We start from the raw sequence: 23,807 nt of genomic DNA, 5'->3' as shown, positions 1-23,807 counted from the left end.
AAAAGCGTATTTTACGCTGAGAAACGGGCGTTTCGAGCAACATTTGGCGTAAGTTGGCGAAGCTCTTGTCGACCTCTGTTCAGTAGTCTGGAAATTCTGACATTGGCCTCTGAATACATACATTCTTCAATGTCGGTTGTTGTCAACAATGTCAGCTTATACCCAACAGTTAGCAGCTTTCACTCAGTTGATACTAGGCCGAAAACCAATCTGCATTTAGAACGCACCTCTTCCAGTCTCGTGTAGCAAAGCGTTTAGTATTCTACTTCAGAGTCTTCCAAAGTCTTAGCAGCATTTCTTTCCGGTCTAAGCTGAAGGGTTTCCCTATGACTCACTCCTTCTAGACTGTCGAGGAAATCCAGGAAAAATAAAATAATTAAGCTAATTCCTGTGTTACGTTGCTTACTTATCAAGTTTATTCAGAGTTATGGCTTGTCGTTTGCACATAGGATGAATATACGTTTCATTTTATCTGTTATTACTGTCATGTTATAATTTATGTACTGACTCGTTCCATGACCAAGGAGGCTTGGTCCTCAGTTAGGTCATATGATACATGATATGTATAAAAAATAGATATAAAATAAAATACAAAGTATTATGATTTAGTCTGGTAGTGATAATAGAAAAGAATCTTCCTTTCTTACCATATTCTACCTCAAATTAGGCGAATCTGCAACTATTCATCTCATTAATTAATTAGTTAATTAAATATGAGAAGATGTGGAGTTAGGACAGCACACGGTCGATACATACAATTTGTTCTCGGCTCTTAATACATCACAAAGTCACCCGTTTCACCACATACGGTAGAAAATTTTATCGTTTTTTTAAAAAAAAAAGTATCTCACAAAAAGTATAGCTGCAAAAAGCCATGGCTGGATGTGAATGTAACTCCGGACCCGTACATATTAGCGGCGAGTGCGTAAATAAGTACAGCTGCAGTGCTTTGTGACAGAGCGATCACCAGAGTGCATTAGCGTTCTTCATGTTTAATGATCTTAACAGAACTCTTGGTGCATACAAGAGGCTTGAAAAGCGTCAGATATCGAGTGATCACTTTAAAGGATACAGAGATGGTGCGTACTCGTCTGAGACCTAGCTATAAGCACGTCATTGTGTGTATCCATTTTGCTAGCTGGTCGAATCGAGCAATATCCATATTTCCGGGGTATTAGGATGTGACAGTGGCCTGATGTTGAAGTCCATGGTATGTGAGGCCAGGCATAATCATAGTCAGGGTTCTGGTAGACCAAGTCCGACCAATACAAAGGAGGATCGCCGTAGTGCCCATAAAGTACATCGTACCCATTATCATCCGTGCCTGCCCTCCCAGGACAAGTAATCGATTCCCTTCAACATTCTGTGGCATCACCCAAAATTGGTCAGACACAAGCAGAAGCAAGATTAGGAAAATACCATCCCTTGCGTAGGCTATCGTTAACGTCACAACACAAACGGCTGCATATGCTGCCGTGCCGGGACCAGGAAGCATGGACTGCTGGTCAATGACGTCGCATTATGTTCACGACGTATCGCGTTTCTGCTCTATAACAGATAAGTATTGTTTGGCGAGTAAGTTGCGACTTGGGCAGACGTCATATGCGCTCAGTTGTTTTGAGAAATACAGAGGTGTTACCCCCGTATCTCGGTGTGGGGAGCCATCGGTTATCACTTCAGGTAACACTTGATAGTGACGGAGGGACCCCTGGCTGTCCAACGGCATGTCACCGGCATCCTGCGTCCTAATGTGTTACCTCTCATGTGACATTATATTGTCGCTTTGCTATGTTTATACTGATTAATGCTCGTACACTCATGGCACGTGTCACCATGAGTACTCTGCGTGATGTTGACACACTCCCGTGAGCAAGGTCCCCTGATTTGTCTCAAATAGAGTTAGAATGGGACCAGCTCGGACGACAACTCTCTCCTGTTGCCATTATAAGGGATATCAGGGATCAGTTACAGCATATGAGAGGCTGCTTGCCTCAAGAAAGAATACAATGCCTCAATTCCAAACCGAATCAGTGTATGCATCGCCATTGGTGCAACATCAAAATGACAAGTTGGCTCGTACTGCCTAGTTCTTTGTTAATCTAACTGGATTTTGTAATCACTGCAATAACATCACATACCCTTCCAATCCGTGAAGTTTCATTTCGCTCCCTCCTCCTCTAATGCTTTTTTCAGTTTTTTTTTTCCCAAGCAAAATATTTCTGATTCGGTACTACATTCTGTTTTATCAAAACGCAGGAGATTATCGATTGGCTTCTGTTTTCAATCCTACCAATCGTTTTAATTGGTGGAAAATCTCTCACGTCATGTGATCCTCTTCGCAATAGCAAGTCCTTCTGAACGTGACATTGGGTTTCTCCAATGTCTTGTCCCGTGATTCGCGTGAATTGGCGCAGGCCTATGGACAATAATGTTTAAGTGTGTGCTTTCTGCCTACTGAGCGAGTAGTGCTAGACTTAAGACATTGGATTCATATTTCTAAGGATCAGTGTTCAAATATAAGATCTAAGTTCTGCTTTGTTTCCGTATAAGACTTACACAAGTGCCGTGACGAGTTGTTTCTAAGCATAACGATGAATTTCCTTTCTCTATTCATTTAAATGTTAAACTTGGCCTCTAACGACCCCGTCGTCCACAGGAGATAGTCCCTAATCCTTCCTGCAATGTACGTCAGCTTTACTATGGTCAAACAGGTCTCCCATTAAGGTTCGTAGAAGAAAACGTAATTTTTATTAATAAGACTGTTTTGGCCGAATTAAGCCATTTTCAGACTGAAATATGGATAGGAGTAAAGTTATCATGGGCGTCAAACGTTGTAGCAAGACGTTTTATGAGCCAACCACACTAGCGACATATCACCTTATTCTACTTGGTGTTTCTGTATTCACAATTATTAATCCACAAAAAGATTTATGTGATTGGTAATCAATTTCAACATGGGATCTAAGGAATCTAAAAACTATTCAGTAATGTTTTACTGAATGTAATCATTGCATCTGTCAAGTAGTAAGTAAAGTCTTCCCGTTTTTACGGTTCAAGAAAGTAGGTGAAATGTTATTCTGAATAATATATTTCTGATCCAATAGTAAGTGTCAACAATTGTTACATGTGGAACGGAAAGGCCAAATACATGTGGTTCAAAATTATAGAGAAAATGGGTATTGTGACAATTCTGTTGCAAAACCATGTGCATACATCGCTATTTTCACAATGTCGCTTGCTTAGAGAACACACATCTTTGGTTCTGCTGTAATTATAATGGACGCAGAGAACCGTGGCCGGTAGATGCGCAGACAGCAGGGCACGCGTGGGGAGCACGTGGAGGTGGTGTCTGCAGGGAAGGCGGTGCAGGGAAAATGCCGAGCGTTGAAGGGGAAGTGCCGTTCTAAACTGAAGGGTACACTCAAATTTTTTGTAAATATTATGCCGGTCTCCTTCAAGCCCACACTTGCAGTGTGACCATTCAAAAAGATAAGTCACCTCTTCTTTTGTTAGTATCTAAATAGGATTCCGCCGAAAAAGCAGCGATTTTTTTCGCCTTGTTTGTGAACCATTTGTAACTTTCAGACGAATGTGATAAGTGGGGAATTTTGAGTAAACTCTACACATTTCTCTTGTTGCTATGTTAGAATGGCCTTCTTTTGCCAAAACGCGGCGAAGTTTACGCAGTCTTACCTCACTAACAAAAAATGTGTGTGAAATCTTATGGGACTTGACTGCTAAGGTCATCAGTCCCTAAGCTTACACACTACTTAACCTAAATTATCCTAAGGACAAAAACACACACCCATGCCTGAGGGAGGACTCGAACCTTCAACGGGACCAGCCGCACAGTCCATGACTGCAGCGCCTGAAACCGCTCGGCTAATCCCGCGAGGCTCACCTCACTAACATGATGTGCACACGCAATTGAGAGAGATTTCTGAAACAGTGGTTCATTAAGTCTATTTCGTGAGGATATGAGGAAAAGTGAGGTCAGCATCTCATGAAAAACACGTCCTCGCTACAAAATAAACATGTAATGACTTCACTTAGGTTGTTCCAAAACCCATAGCATTTCTCGTTTTACCAGCTATCCACTTCCCTTATAAATTACAATCTATCATCGGAAAAGTCTGTAGTTAGTGGTATAACACGATAGACAATTAAGTTTTGAATAATAACCATATTCCAAAATACTCTCCTCGTTAAGTGCTATTATTTGCCAAAATCTCATTTTTACATGTGAAACAGTTTATGAAATACGAAGAATCTCGTGGATATTTCACTCTGGCTGTATCGCTGGCGCGGTGCGATCATAAATGTGTGCAATAAGTCAGATCAATTTTTGCAAGATTGACAGAGGAAAATCGTCTTTGATTTTCTTGCCAATGGTAGAATCATTTACGAAACGGCTAAGTTTGTAAACAGTTTGTATTCTGTCGTGGTTAAATTATACTTTGCACGGCAAAATGGCTCTATCCAGAACTTGCGCCAAGGCTGCTGTTGTGCACCACTAGTCATATATGACACGAGTCACTGACGACTGCGGAGATACGTACGGGCGAAACTTGGTCTGCTGAAATGCCAGCGGGCTACAGACAGTGTCTCCTCAGCGACCGTTCAGTGAACGTTGCTGCGTTTCGGCCTCCACAGCAGACGCCTGGTTCATGCACCCATGCTGATTGCTTCTCATCAATGACGAAAGCCGGAGTTCTCAAGTCAGTACTGCAACTGGACGTCCACTGACTGGCGACAGGATGCCTTTTCTGCTGATTCACGTTGGCCGTTGGCAGATGCTCGTTGGCGTGTACGGTGTGAAACGTTTGAAAGCAAACACCCTGAAACAGTCTTCGGAAGTGTCAAGGCCGGAGGGCATTGCTCAGTGAACCCGCCATTCTGGAGGGCACAATGAACCAACACAAGTATGAAAATCCTGAATTCAATTTGCTTTTCTTGGTACGATGATATGTACCAGCAGGACAATGCAACTTGCCACACCTCTCGCGGTGTACGTGCGTGGCTCGAAAAGCGTCAGGACGAGGTTACCTAATCTCCTGGCCACCAAACTCCCCGGACATAAACTCAGTCGACAATTATCACACCACCTCGAATGGGCAGTTCACGCCATGGGTCCTCAAACCTAAAACATAACTCAGCTGACCATGAGAGTACAGTCGGTATGCCGCGACTCCCTGTCGGAACCCTCCAGAACCCCACAATCTCTCTTCATGCACCTCTCGCTGAGTTTCGCGCTGAAAAATATGGTAATTCATGCTTTTAACAGTTTCCACATTAATGTGATTGTGCCGCGTAATACACTCCTGGAAATGGAAAAAAGAACACATTGACACCGGTGTGTCAGACCCACCATACTTGCTCCGGACACTGCGAGAGGCTGTACAAGCAATGATCACACGCACGCCACAGCGGACACACCAGGAACCGCGGTGTTGGCCGTCGAATGGCGCTAGCTGCGCAGCATTTGTGCACCGCCGCAGTCAGTGTCAGCCAGTTTGCCGTGGCATACGGAGCTCCATCGCAGTCTTTAACACTGGTGGCATGCCGCGACAGCGTGGACGTGAACCGTATGTGCAGTTGACGGACTTTGAGCGAGGGCGTATAGTGGGCATGCGGGAGGCCGGGTGGACGTACCGCCGAATTGCTCAACACGTGGGGCGTGAGGTCTCCACAGTACATCGATGTTGTCGCCAGTGGTCGGCGGAAGGTGCACGTGCCCGTCGACCTGGGACCGGACCGCAGCGACGCACGGATGCACGCCAAGACCGTAGGATCCTACGCAGTGCCGTAGGGGACCGCACCGCCACTTCCCAGCAAATTAGGGACACTGTTGCTCCTGGGGTATCGGCGAGGACCATTCGCAACCGTCTCCATGAAGCTGGGCTACGGTCCCGCACACCGTTAGGCCGTCTTCCGCTCACGCCCCAACATCGTGCAGCCCGCCTCCAGTGGTGTCGCGACAGGCGTGAATGGAGGGACGAATGGAGACGTGTCGTCTTCAGCGATGAGAGTCGCTTCTGCCTTGGTGCCAATGATGGTCGTATGCGTGTTTGGCGCCGTGCAGGTGAGCGCCACAATCAGGACTGCATACGACCGAGGCACACAGGGCCAACACCCGGCATCATGGTGTGGGGAGCGATCTCCTACACTGGCCGTACACCACTGGTGATCGTCGAGGGGACACTGAACAGTGCACGGTACATCCAAACCGTCATCGAACCCATCGTTCTACCATTCCTAGACCGGCAAGGGAACTTGCTGTTCCAACAGGACAATGCACGTCCGCATGTATCCCGTGCCACCCAACGTGCTCTAGAAGGTGTAAGTCAACTACCCTGGCCAGCAAGATCTCCGGATCTGTCCCCCATTGAGCATGTTTGGGACTGGATGAAGCGTCGTCTCACGCGGTCTGCACGTCCAGCACGAACGCTGGTCCAACTGAGGCGCCAGGTGGAAATGGCATGGCAAGCCGTTCCATAGGACTGCATCCAGCATCTCTACGATCGTCTCCATGGGAGAATAGCAGCCTGCATTGCTGCGAAAGGTGGATATACACTGTACTAGTGCCGACATTGTGCATGCTCCGTTGCCTGTGTCTATGTGCCTGTGGTTCTGTCAGTGTGATCATGTGATGTATCTGACCCGAGGAATGTGTCAATAAAGTTTCCCCTTCCTGGGACAATGAATTCACGGTGTTCTTATTTCAATTTCCAGGAGTGTAGTTCGTTACGAATCGGTTTTCGGCTGCTTCCTAGGCCACCGTCAGGTAATTTAAATGTACTCCAGTGAAAGATTGTACCTTTTTGTGACACTAATATGATGGTTTATCCTACGAACCAGATTTTTCTTTCTATAACAAGAGGGTATTGTAGTAAATCACGGATGTACAGAAATGTTTTGTCATGCAGCAAGATTTCCTACAACAGTCGCTATTCAACATCATGTCTACTGCACTCGAAATCGCAGCTTCCGTATCTAAGGCGCTAAAGGTTTACATGAAAGTAGTCACTGTTCGTACAAGCTAACAGGGATAACCACATGATGTTGAACCAATATGTTCCTGTGAAAATTTTAATAGGATTGTACATCACGCAACAGATATACAATTACAATCCACAAGCCATTAACAATACACACGAAGAAACACGGTGTGAAGGTTGCCGATCTCCCAGATGCCAAGTACGTCCGATATACGATATGCGATGAATATTTCGGGTCCTTACATCGGACCGCCGATATAAGACTTTCTCATTGTTCATTCGTGCCATTCGCCACTGCCCTGCTGAAATGTAGTGAAGGAGGCGCAGTAACTTAGGATTTTAAATCCCCCTGTTGTACCAGGTAGCCGTCCGCATTACAGACAGCAGTCAAAGGCTCCCCACATCGTTAGACTTGGCGTTGGTCCACCATGCTACTGAACAATACTATCAGACTGAAATCATCACCGTAGCGTCTTACACAAACGTCTAAAGGGACCCTTACCAGTAGTCCGCATTTTATCTTTCCTCATGTCAGTGACGTGCTTCACGCCAGCATTGCAGTTAGAGGCGCTTCGAAACACGTCGATGAACTGAATAATGTATGATCAGATCATTTCAGCAGATGCTGACAAAGACCATCTTCTAGCATTGCCTCATATTTGAGAGAATATTGTATATGAAGATGTACGGTAATGGCTACGTTCTCACTCGTCGATGCCCTACATTGTGTTCTGCTCAACACTTTGTCCATTACTAACTGAAACGTCACGGTATGACGGTTCCAATTTAGTACACCGAATGGTGCTCCACTTACTAACTGAAACGTCACGGTATGACAGTTCCAGTTTAGTACACCGAATGGTGCTCCACTTAAACTGACTCAAATGCTTACATTCCCGCGTTCAACGCACATGAATCAGTTTCGCGCTGGTTTCATGATTATCGGTCATTTGATTCCTGTTGACTAATAGTAATAATCAAACTTTTTGCTTGCCCGAGAAATATAGTTGATGGGTCTACATTTACACAATACCGGTTCACCTTCGTGATTTATTCATGGCGCACTGTTTTACGCATATTTCTTCTACGTGTATTAATGACACGTAAACGCAAAGGCGAAATTTAAATACGTGTAACAGTATATCTGTGTACAGTACACCTTCTATCTGGTTTCAGCTTCAGCGGAGGTCTGAGTTTGATATCAGGCTAGCATTAATTTTCATTCTAGCACAAATTGTCGCTCATTTTTGGGAGAAATACAACTTGCTGCAATGAATTATGAATCTGAAGCAGCTCATTTCCGTCTCATTTTGTCCTAGTTAATATGGAACTGTGTGATTAACTGTTGCAAAAACTGGGTTGCCGAGATGTTTTATTACTGTTTGCGAAAGTGATCGGTGTAATACGTGGAAACAGGTTTCACAATTCGTCACCGTTACTGTACGATCCTAATATTTGCAATTTACATCTATCCTTTAATGATAAAAGGTTGCTAAATAAGAGTTATACAGTGATGCAGAAAAGTTAAAGGTACAGTTAAACTACTTTGCAGCTAATGCAAGAAGCTTGTTGGCAGTTTCAAATAAACCTTCATAGTGCTTAGCAACCCACTGTCGATCGTGAATGTGTGAGACAAACTTAACTACATTTCATTCGACAATAGTCCTATCGCAACATTCTAAAAATAGATATTTAGGACAACAAGTCAGTCAAAAATATAATGAATCGGGATTATAAAAGAAATGGTAGAATTAAAGAACTATAAGCTTGCGTAGCTTACGTTTCGCCCTTTTGAGGCGTTTCCACAGTTCCTTTCACGTAGCCGCTACCTATTCTCTAACTTTTGTCTGAATTTAGATGAGAAGTGTAAGAGTAAAACAGTAATTTAAAAGTATTAAGAAAGTCAACTGCAGCTCAGACGTTGGATTCTAGCTTTAGTAGTCAATATACAATGATTTACTGCCAATATATCGGCGATTTTGTTGCCTCCTTCTCCCTCCCTTCTTGTTTTGCATTAGATATGAACTTCATTGCGTAAAACTGAGTGCACCAGCATTGAGGTGCGTCGTGTAAAAGTTTTTGAAATGGCTATCCATCGTACTGTATTTATGGGGACGTACCACACTTGAGCTGATATACCTCAAACAATAGTATCTTATTTCCAGTACCACCGTAATTCTATTAAAGGTACTTAATTTGTCGCATAAAGCTCCAGTCAAAACAATGAAACAGATGACTCAGTGCGGAAAACCAATGGAAAATTGGAAATTCGTGTTAAGTTCTAAGGGACCAAACTGCGGAGGTCATTGGTCCCTAAGCTTACGCACTAATTAATAGAAATTAAACTAGCTTACGCTAAGGGCAACACACACACCCATGCCCGAGGGAGGACTCGAACCTCCGACGGCGGGAGCCTCGCTTGCCGTGACAAGTCGCCCAGACCCTCGGCTACCCCGCGCGGCCGGAAACCAAGGGAGAACCAGTCAATGCTCACTTGTCTCTTGAGCTTCACAAAGCATGTGTGGTGCCTTATCAGGAGATAACGGCGGGTTGCTACTATAAATTTCAACCCAACTTGTAGTAATCAGATCCAGACGGTTCGTTGTGACTCGATGTCTATGATTCGTTGTTTGTGAGTTCAGACCCGACTTCAACTATTGTAGATCGTCTGTATGTCAAAGTTAGTTGAATAATTCTAAGGTCTTCTCATGATGTAATCCGTCTAGAGGACCCGCACTTACTCTGCTTTCCATACTGATGGCCGTAGACCATTTGGTGACCAGTCCTTTCGCAGTCATTGTAGAAGTTTCTGTAATGCCGTACTCTCATGCGTGATAAACTGTTAGCATCAAATCAGAATTATGTTTATTACTGAGAACAACATTTTGAGCCTAACGATGTTAGTCATCTATTATGTCTACAGTTTTATTCTTGGCGTTTTGTGTGTTACGTGGGTCACGAGAGGAGCGATATGGATAGTAATAATGGCGTGATATAGCGGCATTGTTCATACTTTTTACTAGTAGTAATTTTCATTAATTTATAAGATTTTCATTTTCTTCGATTTGGGGTTTTCCGTTGTAATGGAGACGTTTTGTGCTCTGTTTGAACCGTTCTTCGCGCATTAACAGTCCAGAGAGGTCCCAGACAAGCGGTTAGTAATTTGGCGTTCTAACTAGTCTGCCCTAAACTGTATAAATGAGCAGTCTGCCATTTTCTTCTAAACCTGTGGTGTTCCGTAACCTTATCAGCAAGTGGTTGTCCCCACGCAGGTCAGAGCACAAATGCGGTTAAAGAGCGGGCCTGAGGCTCGTACAAGTCATTCTCCAGCGCACATTGTGCTATGTAGCAGGTGCCATCATGAGGCAATTCAGCTGAGTTCTACAGGCACCAGAAGGGTCGATAAAAGATTGTTAGTTGTTGGGGACACAGTTTAATCATTTTTGTGCTCAGAATATGCAACAAACAGATCACCCAAAATCATAATTATGTTCGGATCCTACCCATCGACGCATCCATGCTACTGCTAAGATATTTTGCAATGTTGTATTGCGTGAGGCATCATTAGCACCTCTGTCACTCGGCTTCAGTTATGTGTTTCATTTCATATGAAGAAATGAAACTGGTAATTGAAAAGAAATATATATCTCTGCTGGGCGTTGTCTACCGGTCCAGTGACAGTTTTTGCTACCCATTTCAGCCCTTTTTTACTCATGTCGATCTGTGAGCTTCATTGTCAATATGAATGTACATATTTACTTAGGTTTTTCTCCGAATCTTACCTAATCTATCCACAGTAATTGTAAAAATAAGGTCAAATAACACCAGTAGTACTAGTCAAATTCGTTCCTTACAGCCACTGCCAGGGCAAGAAGTGGGGTAATGGGTGCTGGTTCCCAAGGCAGAGAGCTGGGTACGTGTTATCACCATTTTTCAGCCATTTGTGCGATATTTCGATTTTATGCACCCATGTCCCTTATCCCAATCATTCTGCCTCCTTAGAATTCCAAAATATGGCAATCTGCGCGATCACGTGCAGGCAATGTGTGATGTTATCTCTGGCAGCGTTAGAAACAGTCAGTAGCCATCATGTACTCTCAACATGCTTTCTGTATGTTTTCCTGTACGGAAAATACTCTCTTTAAGATTAAATATCAGTCAACGTCTTCCAAAGACATTAAAACACCGATCCGTTAGTTTGGTAGCGTTCGCTCAGAGTTTTCCACTCCCGTCAGGGTTTTTCACGGTTTGCACGTCAATTGTAGCAAAATTTTGCTTCTTCTGTTGCAGACAGCTGCTACATTATATGAGGTTGTCTTCATAGATGTAGAAGAAAAATCATAGCAGAAAACCACTATATTAATATGGAACGAATTAATCGAGCAGAGGGAGAAATGGTGAAAGCGGTCCTAATGCACAATGACTGGCCAAAACATAATGACCACTTGCTTAACAGCGAGTTGGTCCACATTTGGAAGGCAATACAGTAACGGGTTTGCGTTGCATCGTTCCACAAGTCCTCGCTGGGTTTTCGGAAGTAAGCGGCAGTAAATGTCTTCTCATAAGTTAGTCAACTCATCTAAATTACTCCGAGCGCAATGGCATAGTTAATAGTACACTGAACTCTCATTCGGGAGATGGCCGGGGGGGGGGGGGGGGGGTGGCGAATGCAAGGGGATGGAGGAGATCAGAGATCAAATCAGCCCCCCATCCAGATTTAAGTTTTCAGTGATTTCCTTAAACGCTGTAGGCAAATGTCGCAATGATAGCCGTTTTCCCTCCCCATCCTTTCCTAATCTGAACTTGTGCTCCGTCAGTAATGACCACGCTGTCGAAGGGACGTTAAACTGTAATCTTCTTCCCTTCCTTTTGTAAATTATGGACCGATGGTTGTTGGGTACAGTACTGGAGCCCGATTGCGTCCCAGATTATTTCCATCGGTTTCAGACAAATTTGATGGCTAAGACACCAACGTGGGTCACTCTCATGCTCCTTAAACCACTGTAGCACGACACTACCCTCGTGACACGGACAGTTATACTGATAGAAAATGTCACTGTCGTGGGGGAAGATATCAAGCATGAAGGGCTGCAGGTAGTCTACAGTAATGTACAGGCAATCCACAATTGTCATGGGGCCTTCAATAACCACAAGCCCATGAGACCCCACGAGCATATCCCCCACTCGATAACACAGTCCCCGCCGACCTGCGTCCATGCTTCGAGAACCCGTTTCCCGGGATCGTGGTGTATCCGGACACGACCATTATCGTTCTGTCGTAAGAAACGCAATTCATCCACTGCGCAATGTCGATGATCCTGAGCGGACTAGACTAGTAATTGACGATGCCGTTTGACCAAAACGGAGATACGTAGGTGTTATCTGTTGCGGTACCCAAATTTGAAGCATATGCGTTTCACCGTGTGTTCTGAAACACTTGTGCCTGCATCAGCATAGTACTCCATCGTCAGACCAGCCACAGTTCGCCAACTGTCCTGCCTTACAGAGCGGGCAAGCTCCGACCTCCACGTTCTGACAAGCACCCCATCGCCTGCTGGTAGTTTCCCCGTCGTTGAACCTCTTTCTGCGGATAATCTCGACAGCAGTACAAGAACACACGGCGAGTTTCGCCATTTCCGAGATGCTCGTTCGCAGTCGCCGGGCCATTTCAATCTGTGCTTTCTCTAAGTCGATTACATCAGTGAATTTCTCTAGTTGCAGTCCGTATCGTTGCTAGAATGGTTCCCCATTTTTATCTGCTCCGCTTACTTAGCGCATCAGATGCCCACAACCGCAGCATGCGGCTTTCCGTTTCTCGGTGGGCACTTGCCATAATGTTACGGCTCGTGAGTGAATGTCCTAAAATAATACACTCCTGGAAATTGAAATAAGAACACCGTGAATTCATTGTCCCAGGAAGGGGAAACTTTATTGTCACATTCCTGGGGTCAGATACATCACATGATCACACTGACAGAACCACAGGCACATAGACACAGGCAACGGAGCATGCACAATGTCGGCACTAGTACAGTGTATATCCACCTTTCGCAGCAATGCAGGCTGCTATTCTCCCATGGAGACGATCGTAGAGATGCTGGATGTAGTCCTGTGGAACGGCTTGCCATGCCATTTCCACCTGGCTCCTCAGTTGGACCAGCGTTCGTGCTGGACGTGCAGACCGCGTGAGACGACGCTTCATCCAGTCCCAAACATGCTCAATGGGGGACAGATCCGGAGATCTTGCTGGCCAGGGTAGTTGACTTACACCTGCTAGAGCACGTTGGGTGGCACGGGATACATGCGGACGTGCATTGTCCTGTTGGAACAGCAAGTTCCCTTGCCGGTCTAGGAATGGTAGAACGATGGGTTCGATGACGGTTTGGATGTACCGTGCACTATTCAGTGTCCCCGCGACGATCACCAGTGGTGTACGGCCAGTGTAGGAGATCGCTCCCCATACCATGATGCCGGGTGTTGGCCCTGTGTGCCTCGGTCGTATGCAGTCCTGATTGTGGCGCTCACCTGCACGGCGCCAAACACGCATACGACCATCATTGGCACCAAGTCAGAAGGGACTCTCATCGCTGAAGACGACACGTCTCCATTAGTCCCTCCATTCACGCCTGTCGCGACACCACTGGAGGCGGGCTGCACGATGTTGGGGCGTGAGCGGAAGACGGCCTAACGGTGTGCGGGACCGTAGCCCAGCTTCATGGAGACGGTTGCGAATGGTCTTCGCCGATACCCCAGGAGCAACAGTGTCCCTAATTTGCTGGGAAGTGGCGGTGCGGTCCCCTACGACACTGCGTAGGATCCTACGGTCTTGGCGTGCATCCGTGCGTCGCTGCGGTCCGGTCCCATCTCGACGGGCACGTGCACCTTCCGCCGACCACTGGCGACAACATCGATGTACTGTGGAGACCTCACGCCCCACGTGTTGAGCAATTCGGCGGTACGTTCACCCGGCCTCCCGCATGCCCACTATACGCCCTCGCTCAAAGTCCGTCAACTGCACATACGGTTCACGTCCACGCTGTCGCGGCATGCTACCAGTGTTGAAGACTGCGATGGAGCTCCGTATGCCACGGCAAACTGGCTGACACTGACGGCGGCGGTGCACAAATGCTGCGCAGCTAGCGCCATTCGACGGCCAACACCGCGGTTCCTGGTGTGTCCGCTGTGGCGTGCGTGTGATCATTGCTTGTACAGCCCTCTCGCAGTGTCCGGAGCAAGTATGGTGGGTCTGACACACCGGTGTCAATGTGTTCTTTTTTCCATTTCCAGGAGTGTATTTCATTTTGTGTAAAGTATGTTTTTGTTATAGTTTGTTCCTTCTTTTGTTCTTATTTAATTCTACCTTCCTCCGTTTTATTTGCTAATGTATTAATTGAATCCAGCTCTACTACATCCCACTGAGTGGGTGTGAGCTAATTGTTAGCACACTATAGTTGCTTTCGGGAGAACGACGGTTCAAATTCGCGTCCAGCAATCCAGATTTAGGGCTCCGTGATTTCCCTAAATCGCTCCCGGAATATGCCGGGATGTTTGTTTCAAAAGGGCACTGCCAGTTTCCTTCACCGTCCTTGAAATAAATCGAGATTTGCTCTGTCTCCACTAACCTCGATGTCGACGAGAAGTTAAACAGCAACCTTCCTTGTTTCCTTCCTTCGTTTTACTAAAATCCGGTGTAAACAATGAAAAAACATGCATAATGACGAAAAGGACAATACACCACTTGCATTTACTAGGGTTTTTATTCTGACAGCGGTGGTGATTAGGACGTTAGTGCATGGGCTGTGGCACCACTTCCAGTGTGCATTACGCAGCGCCGCATGAGATAGTCCCGCTTCACGGTCTCGGTCTGGAGATCCTGCATCTACAATGCCTCATACGGGCTACTCGAACTCTCCAGCCTGACAGCAGAGAAATACTGGTCTAAATGTCGCAAGGAATGACAGTGAGTTTCCTGCGTCTTCCACGGAGGTGTCTAGTGGTATGATGCATTTTACCCAATCAGGCATTGAATAACCTGTGATTCTAATCCAGTACTCATTAGATATCTGAAATTTAAATGTTCACGGACAGTCATAAAACGAGAACATCAAGAAATGACAAATTTTGTCATCTCGTCCAAGTGGAGGTAATTAGAGCGTACTAACTGAGTTGAATAGACGAAGGGGCCGACTGTGGCTTGCTGAAAAGAATATCAACAGGATCGTCTTAACGGATTTGAGGAAAGCGTGCATCACCTCAATCAGAGTAGCTAGACTGGGAATTATAAATCTGTGCCCTCAGAGAATAGGTCGAGGGCGATAAGTACCATAACTGGCAGATATCTGATGGATAATGTATTTGATTTGACGATAAAGTTATGAGAAGGACAGTTGGTACTCACCATACAGCGGAGATGCTGAATCGCAGACATGCACAACAAAAGACACAGAAAATAAGCTTTCGGCCAACAAAGCCTTCATCGGAGATAGAACATTCACACGCACGCACACGCACGCACGCACACGCACACACACACACACACACACACACACACACACACACACACACGGAAACAAGACTCACACACACTTTGGGGCAGTCTCTGGCTGCCGAGACTACACAGCTCGCGGGCCGAAGGTTTATTTTCTTTGCCTTTGTGTTGTGCCTACCTGCTACTCAGCATCTCTGCAGAATAGTGAGTAGCTACTATCCTTTTCATTATATTGTAACAGTCCATCCTAGATTTTCCATTGTTGATTTGAGGACCAGATGTTTAGACAGTATTATTGCAAAGCGTGCTAATTTAATCCAGTATTGATGATGATTGTGCATTTTTATTCCTCTACAGTTTTATTCGATTCATTCATATGTCTATTGCCCAAATATGGAATAAATTATATTCAACAATTTCTTCTCATGCGAGGCTCACAGCCACAGTGTATCGTCTAAATGATGAAACCGTTTTAACATTGAAACATTCGACTTGCGTATGTTTGGCAACATGCATGTCCTCACCTAAAAAGTAACAAAAACTTTTTAAGTGACACACACACACACACACACACACACACACACACATACCATCAGTAGCACACATTTTCAAATGACATAAGGTCGAAACTGTATACCGGGTGTATTAACGGAATAAAACTGACTGGTTACGCGGATAAATTCTAGTGTTCGATTCCACTTATCGGCTTTGAGAAATGACGTCATACCAAAGGCAAAGACGCCACGTATAGGCAATCTACGAAACCAACGTATCATACTCATAAACATACGTATATAGCATGCGATAAAATTACAATCACATTTCACGTAGTCATTTACTTAGTCATGAATTATATGGAAACTAACTGAAAATAACGAAAATGATTAAGAACAAGAATTTAAAAAATTAACGTCTCACAAGAATTAGTTTCGTAATTTATGGGAGCAGAAAAGCACAGAGAACCTTTAAGTTGCATTATAGGAAAGCGCATGGTGAAGTCTTACTGCCGCCGGAGTGGCCGTGCGGTTCTAGGCGCTACAGTTTGGAACTGCGAGACCGCTACGGTCGCAGGTTCGAATCCTGCCTCGGGCATGGATGCGTGCGATGTCCTTAGGTTCGTTAGGTTAAATTAGTTCTAAGTTCTAGGCGACTGATGACAGAAGTTAAGTCGCATAGTGCTCAGAGCCATTTGAACCATTTTTGAAGTCTTACTATTGTTAAGTACGGTTAATTTTATTATTAATAATTGAATCTAACAGGACAAGAGTAGGAAAGTTAGAGTTTAGGGAGGGAAGTAACAGCAAAACCAGAAAATAAAATGAATGACTGTGCAGGGAGGAGACCCCCCAAGAGGGATCATTGCCGACAAAGTTTTATTAAATAAAATTTTCCATGCATAATGTTCGGCCGTAGCCGGCTTGGGCATACTGTGGTGGAAGGTGCTGGCAGGAAGACCATGGTCGGCACATTCCTGCCACGTGCTCCTCGGTCAGACTCAAGTCCCACGGGTTGGTTGCACTGACGGGGGTACGCTACTAGCAAGGCGCGTTGGCGGAATCAATCCTCCAATCAGAGACTAATCGTGTGATCACGTGGGGACGCGGCCGGGAGCGGCGAGGGCGGCTTGGAAACAGCTCCGCGCGCTCTTGGCTCCTGACCTCGGCCCCGAGTAGTCGCTCCTCTAGCCTCTGCCTCTCTGATGAGCAGACGGCAACCCCTCTTGGGGCTGCTCGGCCCTATGTAGGCACCACTGTACCATCATTACAAGAATAAACTGGGTCCATTCCACTCAATTAATTTTCATTTTACAACGCCCTCCGCTCCTGACTTCTATCCTGACGAACAATACAATTCTAAAATAAAAGCCAGTACGCAACTAACGAAAACACACAAAAAATAACGAATATTGACATCAACAACCAGAATTAACCTATGCAGGTAAATTCCAATGACCGATTCCAACCATTCCATGATTAATATGTAAATAAATTTTGCAAGAGTTGTATGCACTGAAACGTAATGGCATTTCTACGTTCGTAAATCCTCTCTAAAACAACTGCGGTGAAATAACAAAAATTGGAATCGGTAGCTAGAATGGACTTTCTATTCTAGAAAAAGTGTCCATTGTTATCAGCTATTTTGCAAGCTCAGAAATCCTGTTAACCAGTATTTTGGTTAACACATCAGCTGAAAATACGATCTAATTAACGAACCATCGAATGGTTGGAATCGTTAAGAATAATTCACCTCTATAAGTCAGTTCTAGATCCAGAATCCAACTGTTCGGTGCTTCATAATTTTGGACATTGTTTCAGTAAATCTGTGGACTAAGTTTTTTTAGGATTTCTAGATTTCTTATTGATCTCAGAACTACTACGAAAATTTAACAAATACTGCAGGTACAGTATCCAAATTTTCTCTGTGTCATAGTAGTGAAGAGAGCAACGCCAAACCTAGAAATCCTGTAACACTTTAGTCCACACACTTGCTCTTAAAACGGTCTAAATAACGAGCAGTGGAATGATTGGAATTGGTATCTAGTATTAACATATGTAGGTTCCAAGAATAGTCATTTTTTTCGCTAAAGTTCAGAGATCAATTACAAATGCAGAAATCCTATTAAATTCCAGTGCAAACGCCTGCCGGAAAAACGGGCTAAATTATGTACCATGGAAAGGTTGGAATCGGTAGCTGTAACGTACCTATATAGCTTAGTTCTAGTTACCGATTGCAATATTTGTTAGGCCATAGTTTTTGTGAATTCTCGTTACTTATGTACTAGTACCAGTAGATTTCATAATTATTATTAAAAATTAACTTTATTTCACAATGTTATGACTTCATCATGCGCTATACTTAATGGATTTAAAGGTTCTCTGTGCTTTTCTTACCCGTATAAATCACAATAATAATTTATTTCTGTTCTTATTTATTTTCCTTACCTTCAGTTCTATTCGACATAATTTGTTGCTAAGTAATTAATCACATGAACTGTGGTTGTAATTTTATGGTACGCTAAATTCATTAGTTTACGGATACGATCAGCTGCTTTCAAAGATTGCCTCTATCTAGCGTGTTTGCATAGTGTGACATCACTGCTCAAAGCCAATGAGTGGAATTGGTCATTAGAATTGACGCAACTACGCTAGTTAAAATGGTTTCATCATTTACATTACATTCATTTCTGAAAACTCGATTCTAGACTGCATTTTCCGCTAACTGTATACTGTGTTCCCTGAACCTCCAGTAGAGGCAGAACTTAGAGGCGCCTGCGTGCTCACCTGTAGAGCGGGATACCCTCGTCGTCACGGAACCAGAAGACCATGTAGACCCTGTCGTGGCCGGGAGGCGTCACGTTGCATGGCAACGCCACGCTGCGGCCCTCCACGGCCTGCACCTCCACCGCAGGGACTGCAACACACACGCACAAACCAAGCTGTTACGTCACGTCTGGTGACACAGAAAACCGCAAAGTCTCGCGCCTGTGTCATGCCCGCGGCAACTCCACTCTTCGGCCTTCCAAAGTTCACTCCACTAGTTCCAGGACTGAAACATGTACAAACCAAGCCGTTAGCACGTCGTCACTCGTCTATATCCACACCATACATCTATCATTACAAGTCTCTTCGTTATTTGAGGCTAGGCCTACATTTTACCATGAGTCGACAGCGCCACGTAGCAGCTATCCATGATATGTGCCTCATCTACATGAACTCCAGCGCTAACATCTGAACCAAAGTGTTGCAGAATCACATATCGTGTGTGCGCACACTCGAAACACCTTCTTTCAGGAATGTACTTCTTCATACTTTAATCATACAGTGAGCTACCCTGGAGACGTACTCCTTACACCAAAACAAGAAATAAAGTTCATTTAAACATATGCTGTAAAATCTTTCTCTTTAGACTTATTAATGAAAGTTGACATTCAATGATTTTCCGTGTACAACCCAGCAACTTTACTTGTCTATGCACTAGTTTGACTCATTGTATCCTACATGGCGTTGGACTACCAGCGAGACTTGATTATATTAATCATTCGTAAGTATTCAACGTGTCCATCATGCACATGTGCCACAGGTAGTGCCTCTACTGAAAATACACCGTTTAAACATGACGGGTATTCATTTGCGAGCACGCAGACGCGATTTTTATGAACAGCCGCGTGAATGGTAAAGAACACGAAGCTGCACGCCACAACAAACGAGTTTCCAGACCAAATATAGACGAGTCATCCAACCTTTGGTGCTATGTTTTGTCGCGTTGCCAAGACAGAATTGGCAGTGCTACAGACTTTTGATCAAGGAAGACTACGTGTAGTACGTACGTCTGACCAGAAAGAGTATGTTCTACGGGCTATCGAAGAGGAGACAGGTATCATCGCAATACGCAATACAAATGGCCCTGGCTTGTGGTACATCGCCAAATTCAGCATGAAGATCCTCCACGAGCAGCTCATACATCCGTATCGTCTTCAAAGTTTGCAGGGCCTTACACCTGCAAATCACTCTTTAAGGAATATCCCTGGCCGATGGTTTGTTGCACAAACTGCCAATCCGTTGTTTGTCACTCCAGCTTTTTTTAGGGACAAGGCAAACTTTGGAAAAGATGGTACAACAAATTTTCATAACCAGGACCTATGGGTGAACCACAATCGTCATGCTACAGTACAATCTAGACATCAGCATCAGCTTATGAGTAATGTGTGGGCTGTAATTGCAGGTGACAGTGTGGTGGGGCTATACGTTCACACAGCACGTCTTACAGGTGCTGTTTACAAGGACGTTATACAGAACTCCCTCCAAGACTTACTAGGAGATATTTTCCTGCAGATAAAATGAAACCTGTGATTTGTGCATCATAGTGCCTTAGAACATTTCAGACAGTGTTTTAGTGCGCTGACTCGTATCTACCACGACAGATGGATATGTAGAGGAGTGTCAGTTCTATGCCCTTCGCTCTCCCCCAACTTCATCGAAAGGGATTATTACCTTCGGGGGCAAATTAAACAATTTCTGTGTAGCTTACTAACTGGATGCCAAAACTCCTCAAAGAAGCGTCACAGAAGCCTGGAAAACCATTCGAAACTGTAAGGGGGCGTTTAGAGGTATGAGACAGCCCATGATCCGAGTGCATGCGTGTTTAGAGACAAGAAAAGGACATTTCGAGCATTTATTATAAGTTTGTCTGTTGATGAGCTCCACTCACCTAAATTCTTAACTATCATTAACAACTAGGACATACGTTTACCTGATCTTTTCTACTTGTGTTAATGTAAGAAACTTCCTCCTCAAGTTTGTAAAGTATTTTATAAATGCCACTACAATAAAATATTTTTTATTTATTTAGAGAACCATTTCGTGCTATTACTAGTTTACATTTTACTTACTTCTGTTCTTTCAGTTATTTTGCTGCTCAAACAGTAAATCTCGTCTCCTGTTTTTTGTATTTCATATCCTTACTAAGATCCCTCAGCAAGTGTTAATTGTACTGGATGTATTCGATTATTTCTTTTAATTTAATTGATATTTACACTATACAATCCAATCTTTTAACTTTCTATGTCTCCAACCGTCTCTGACACAACTGAAATATCACCCGAAACTTTAGACCTTACGTTTCTTCCCCACAGCATCAAATTCTTTCCCCAGTTTCACCTTGGCCTTATATTCCCTAGGCATAGATACAGGTTCAGTAACATGGGGTCAGACCATAATCCTCCCTCAGTTCCTTCTCGACCACTGCCATCTTTTCACGTCCGTCGGCTGTCATACTGCAATCTTGTTTCTGTACAAGATGCGGATAAATTTCCTCTTGTTGTCTTCTATTTCTCAGTAGTGTTATGTATCCCTGAAAGTGTTGCAAAAGTAGGTTCAGAGCATTTTCTAACATAGGCCAAAAAAAAACCTTCGCATATTCCTACATTTCTTCAGAACCCACATTGATCTCTCTGGTCAGTTCCTGCCAGCGTGTTAAAAATTTTCAGCAACACAGGTATGTGATTCATTGTCAGCACCTGCTTTTTTTGGAATCAGGATTACTGCTTTTTTATTGAAGTCCGAGAGTATTTCGACTTCTCATGCGTCGCGCATAGTACATGGACCAGTTGCTTGGTTCTCTGGAGGATTTTAATGACTCTGAGGAAACGACTACTCCCCTTTATACCTTCAGTATTTTGTCAAATTCTTTTCGTAGTATGGGACCCTCGTCACATTTTCGTCCATTTTCCCTTCCCCTTCCATCATGTTTTCAAGTTTACTTCCTCTATACAGCTCTTCCTAATATATTTTCCATAATTTCCGCTTCCTTGCTTATTACTGGCTTTCAAAATGAACTCTTAACATTTTTACAGCTGCCAGAATGAGATTTTCACTCTGCAGCGGAGTGTGCACTGATATGAAACGTCCTAGCAGATTAAAACCGTGTGCTGGACCGAGAAGCGAACTCGGGACCTTTGCCTTTCGCGGGCAAGTGCTCTACCAGCTGAGATACCCAAGCACGACTCACGACCCGCCCTCACAGCTTCAGTTCTGCCAGTACCTCGTCTCCTACCTTCCGAACTTCACACAAGCTCTTCTGCGTAGTTTGGAAGGTAGGAGACGAGGTACCGGCAGAACTGAAGCTGTGAGGACGGGTCGTGAGTCGCTCTTGGGTAGCTCAGTTGGTAGAGCACTTACCGACGCGGTAGCTCGTCGTGTTCGGTCAGAGATCTGTGGCGGGTCTCTGTAATAAAAAAAAGCTGAGTGAAGGGGTCAAAAACGAACTTCAACGGACGTCATGTGACGTACTCTATGGTCAAATACAACGAACAATGACGAAACAAATGAAAAAAAAGGAAAAAAAACCGTTGGTAGAGCACTTGCCCACGAAAGGCAGTTTGCTGAGTTCGAGTCTCGGTCCGGGACACAGTTTAATCTGCCAGGGAGTTTCATTTTTACACTTGCTTATACCTTCTACAAATAGTTTCCCTATAAGTTGCACCTATGTTTCTAGTAATCATGCATATTTGTAAGGGTGTGCGTTACTCTACACATAAACATCTACAAACATTCTCAGCTAACTGCCATACAGCGGTTGGAGGGCGTTACGATGTACCAGCATGAGACATTTCATTTCGTGTTCCACTCGCAGATTCAATGAGGGAAACACAACTGTCTGTAACTCTGTATGCCTTAGCAAGAGCCCTAATTTCTCTTTATCTCCTTGAACCTTACTCGAAATGTACCTAGGCGGCAGCAAAATCTTTCGTCAGTCGGCTTCAAATGCTGGTTCTCTAAATGCTGTCAACAGTGTTTCTCGAGGATAACATCGCTTTCCATTCAGGTATTCTCACTTGAGTTTCTTAAGCTATCCGTAATAGGTAATAAGACCTACCGGTAATAAATCTAACGACTCGCCTCTGAATCGTTTCGAAGTATGCCGTCTTAGTACGTCGTGGGAAATCAGCAAAACCGTTTTCATTTTTCCGTTATTCTCATCGTTATATTTTGTTAACATTTCACACTCAGTAGCGCCATTTGAGATCTTGTATCTATTTTCACTCAATACGATGTGGCTAGGAACTGTGATTATTGTTAGCTGACACAAGAGGAATTGGCTGCTGTCTGTAAACAGCTGTAAGCAGCGTTGGCTATCGTCGACATGCTGCTTGCTAATGTTCAAAGTTCCGGCGGAATCAGATCTCTGGGTACAAGACTTGTGATACCTTTGGTACCTTTGAAATCCACCAGTGACCCGGATGTCACTGCATCTTCTGATTCGCAACATCTGAACCGTTCAGACAGTGGACGGAAGGCGAAAGAGGGAGCAGGTGGCTATGCTGGCCCTCTTGGCCTTAGCAGCAGGTACGAGAGGATAACCGGCTTTGATAATAACTCAGCCAACACGAGATGCCTCTCCTGTAAGGCCAGCGGCCGACTTTTCTGCCCAGTCTCAACTGTTGCAGAGGGTTGGTATGTTTGTCATTGGGAGCTCCAATATTAGGTGGATGATGGAGCCACTCAGGGAAATAGCAGGCAATGCAGGAAAGAACGCCAGAGTGGCAAAAATGGCTCTGAACACTATGGGACTTAACAGCAGAGGTCACCAGTCCCCTAGAACTTAGAACTATTTAAACCTAACTAACCTAAGGACATCACACACATCCATGCCCGAGGCAGGATTCGAACCTGCGACCGAAGCGGTCGCGCGGTTCCAGACTGAAGCGCCTAGAACTGCCGGCGAACGCCAGAGTGGACTCAGTATGTATGTCGGTAGGATCTCGTTCATGATGTGGAAGAGGACCTGTCGGCAGTTATCGAGTACACTGGACCCAATCCGCT

The 23,807-nt window shown here is 44.5% G+C and overlaps 1 protein-coding gene across 1 annotated transcript in view; it reads right to left on the bottom strand.

Moving 5' to 3' along the window:
• LOC124625460 (nephrin-like) overlaps nt 1-23,807 on the bottom strand; it is a 548,360-nt gene that overhangs the window by 268,525 nt on the left and 256,028 nt on the right. Inside the window, exon 2 of the mRNA XM_047149172.1 lies at nt 18,768-18,897. Coding sequence (XP_047005128.1) covers nt 18,768-18,897 — 130 coding nt within the window. The remainder of the gene's footprint in view (nt 1-18,767; nt 18,898-23,807) is intronic.

The sequence above is a fragment of the Schistocerca americana genome, chromosome 1 (assembly GCF_021461395.2).
Source record: "Schistocerca americana isolate TAMUIC-IGC-003095 chromosome 1, iqSchAmer2.1, whole genome shotgun sequence".
Lineage (NCBI taxonomy): Eukaryota > Metazoa > Arthropoda > Insecta > Orthoptera > Acrididae > Schistocerca > Schistocerca americana.
The sequence above is the reverse complement of the archived record's forward strand: the minus strand, read 5'-3'. Positions and strand labels throughout refer to the sequence as shown.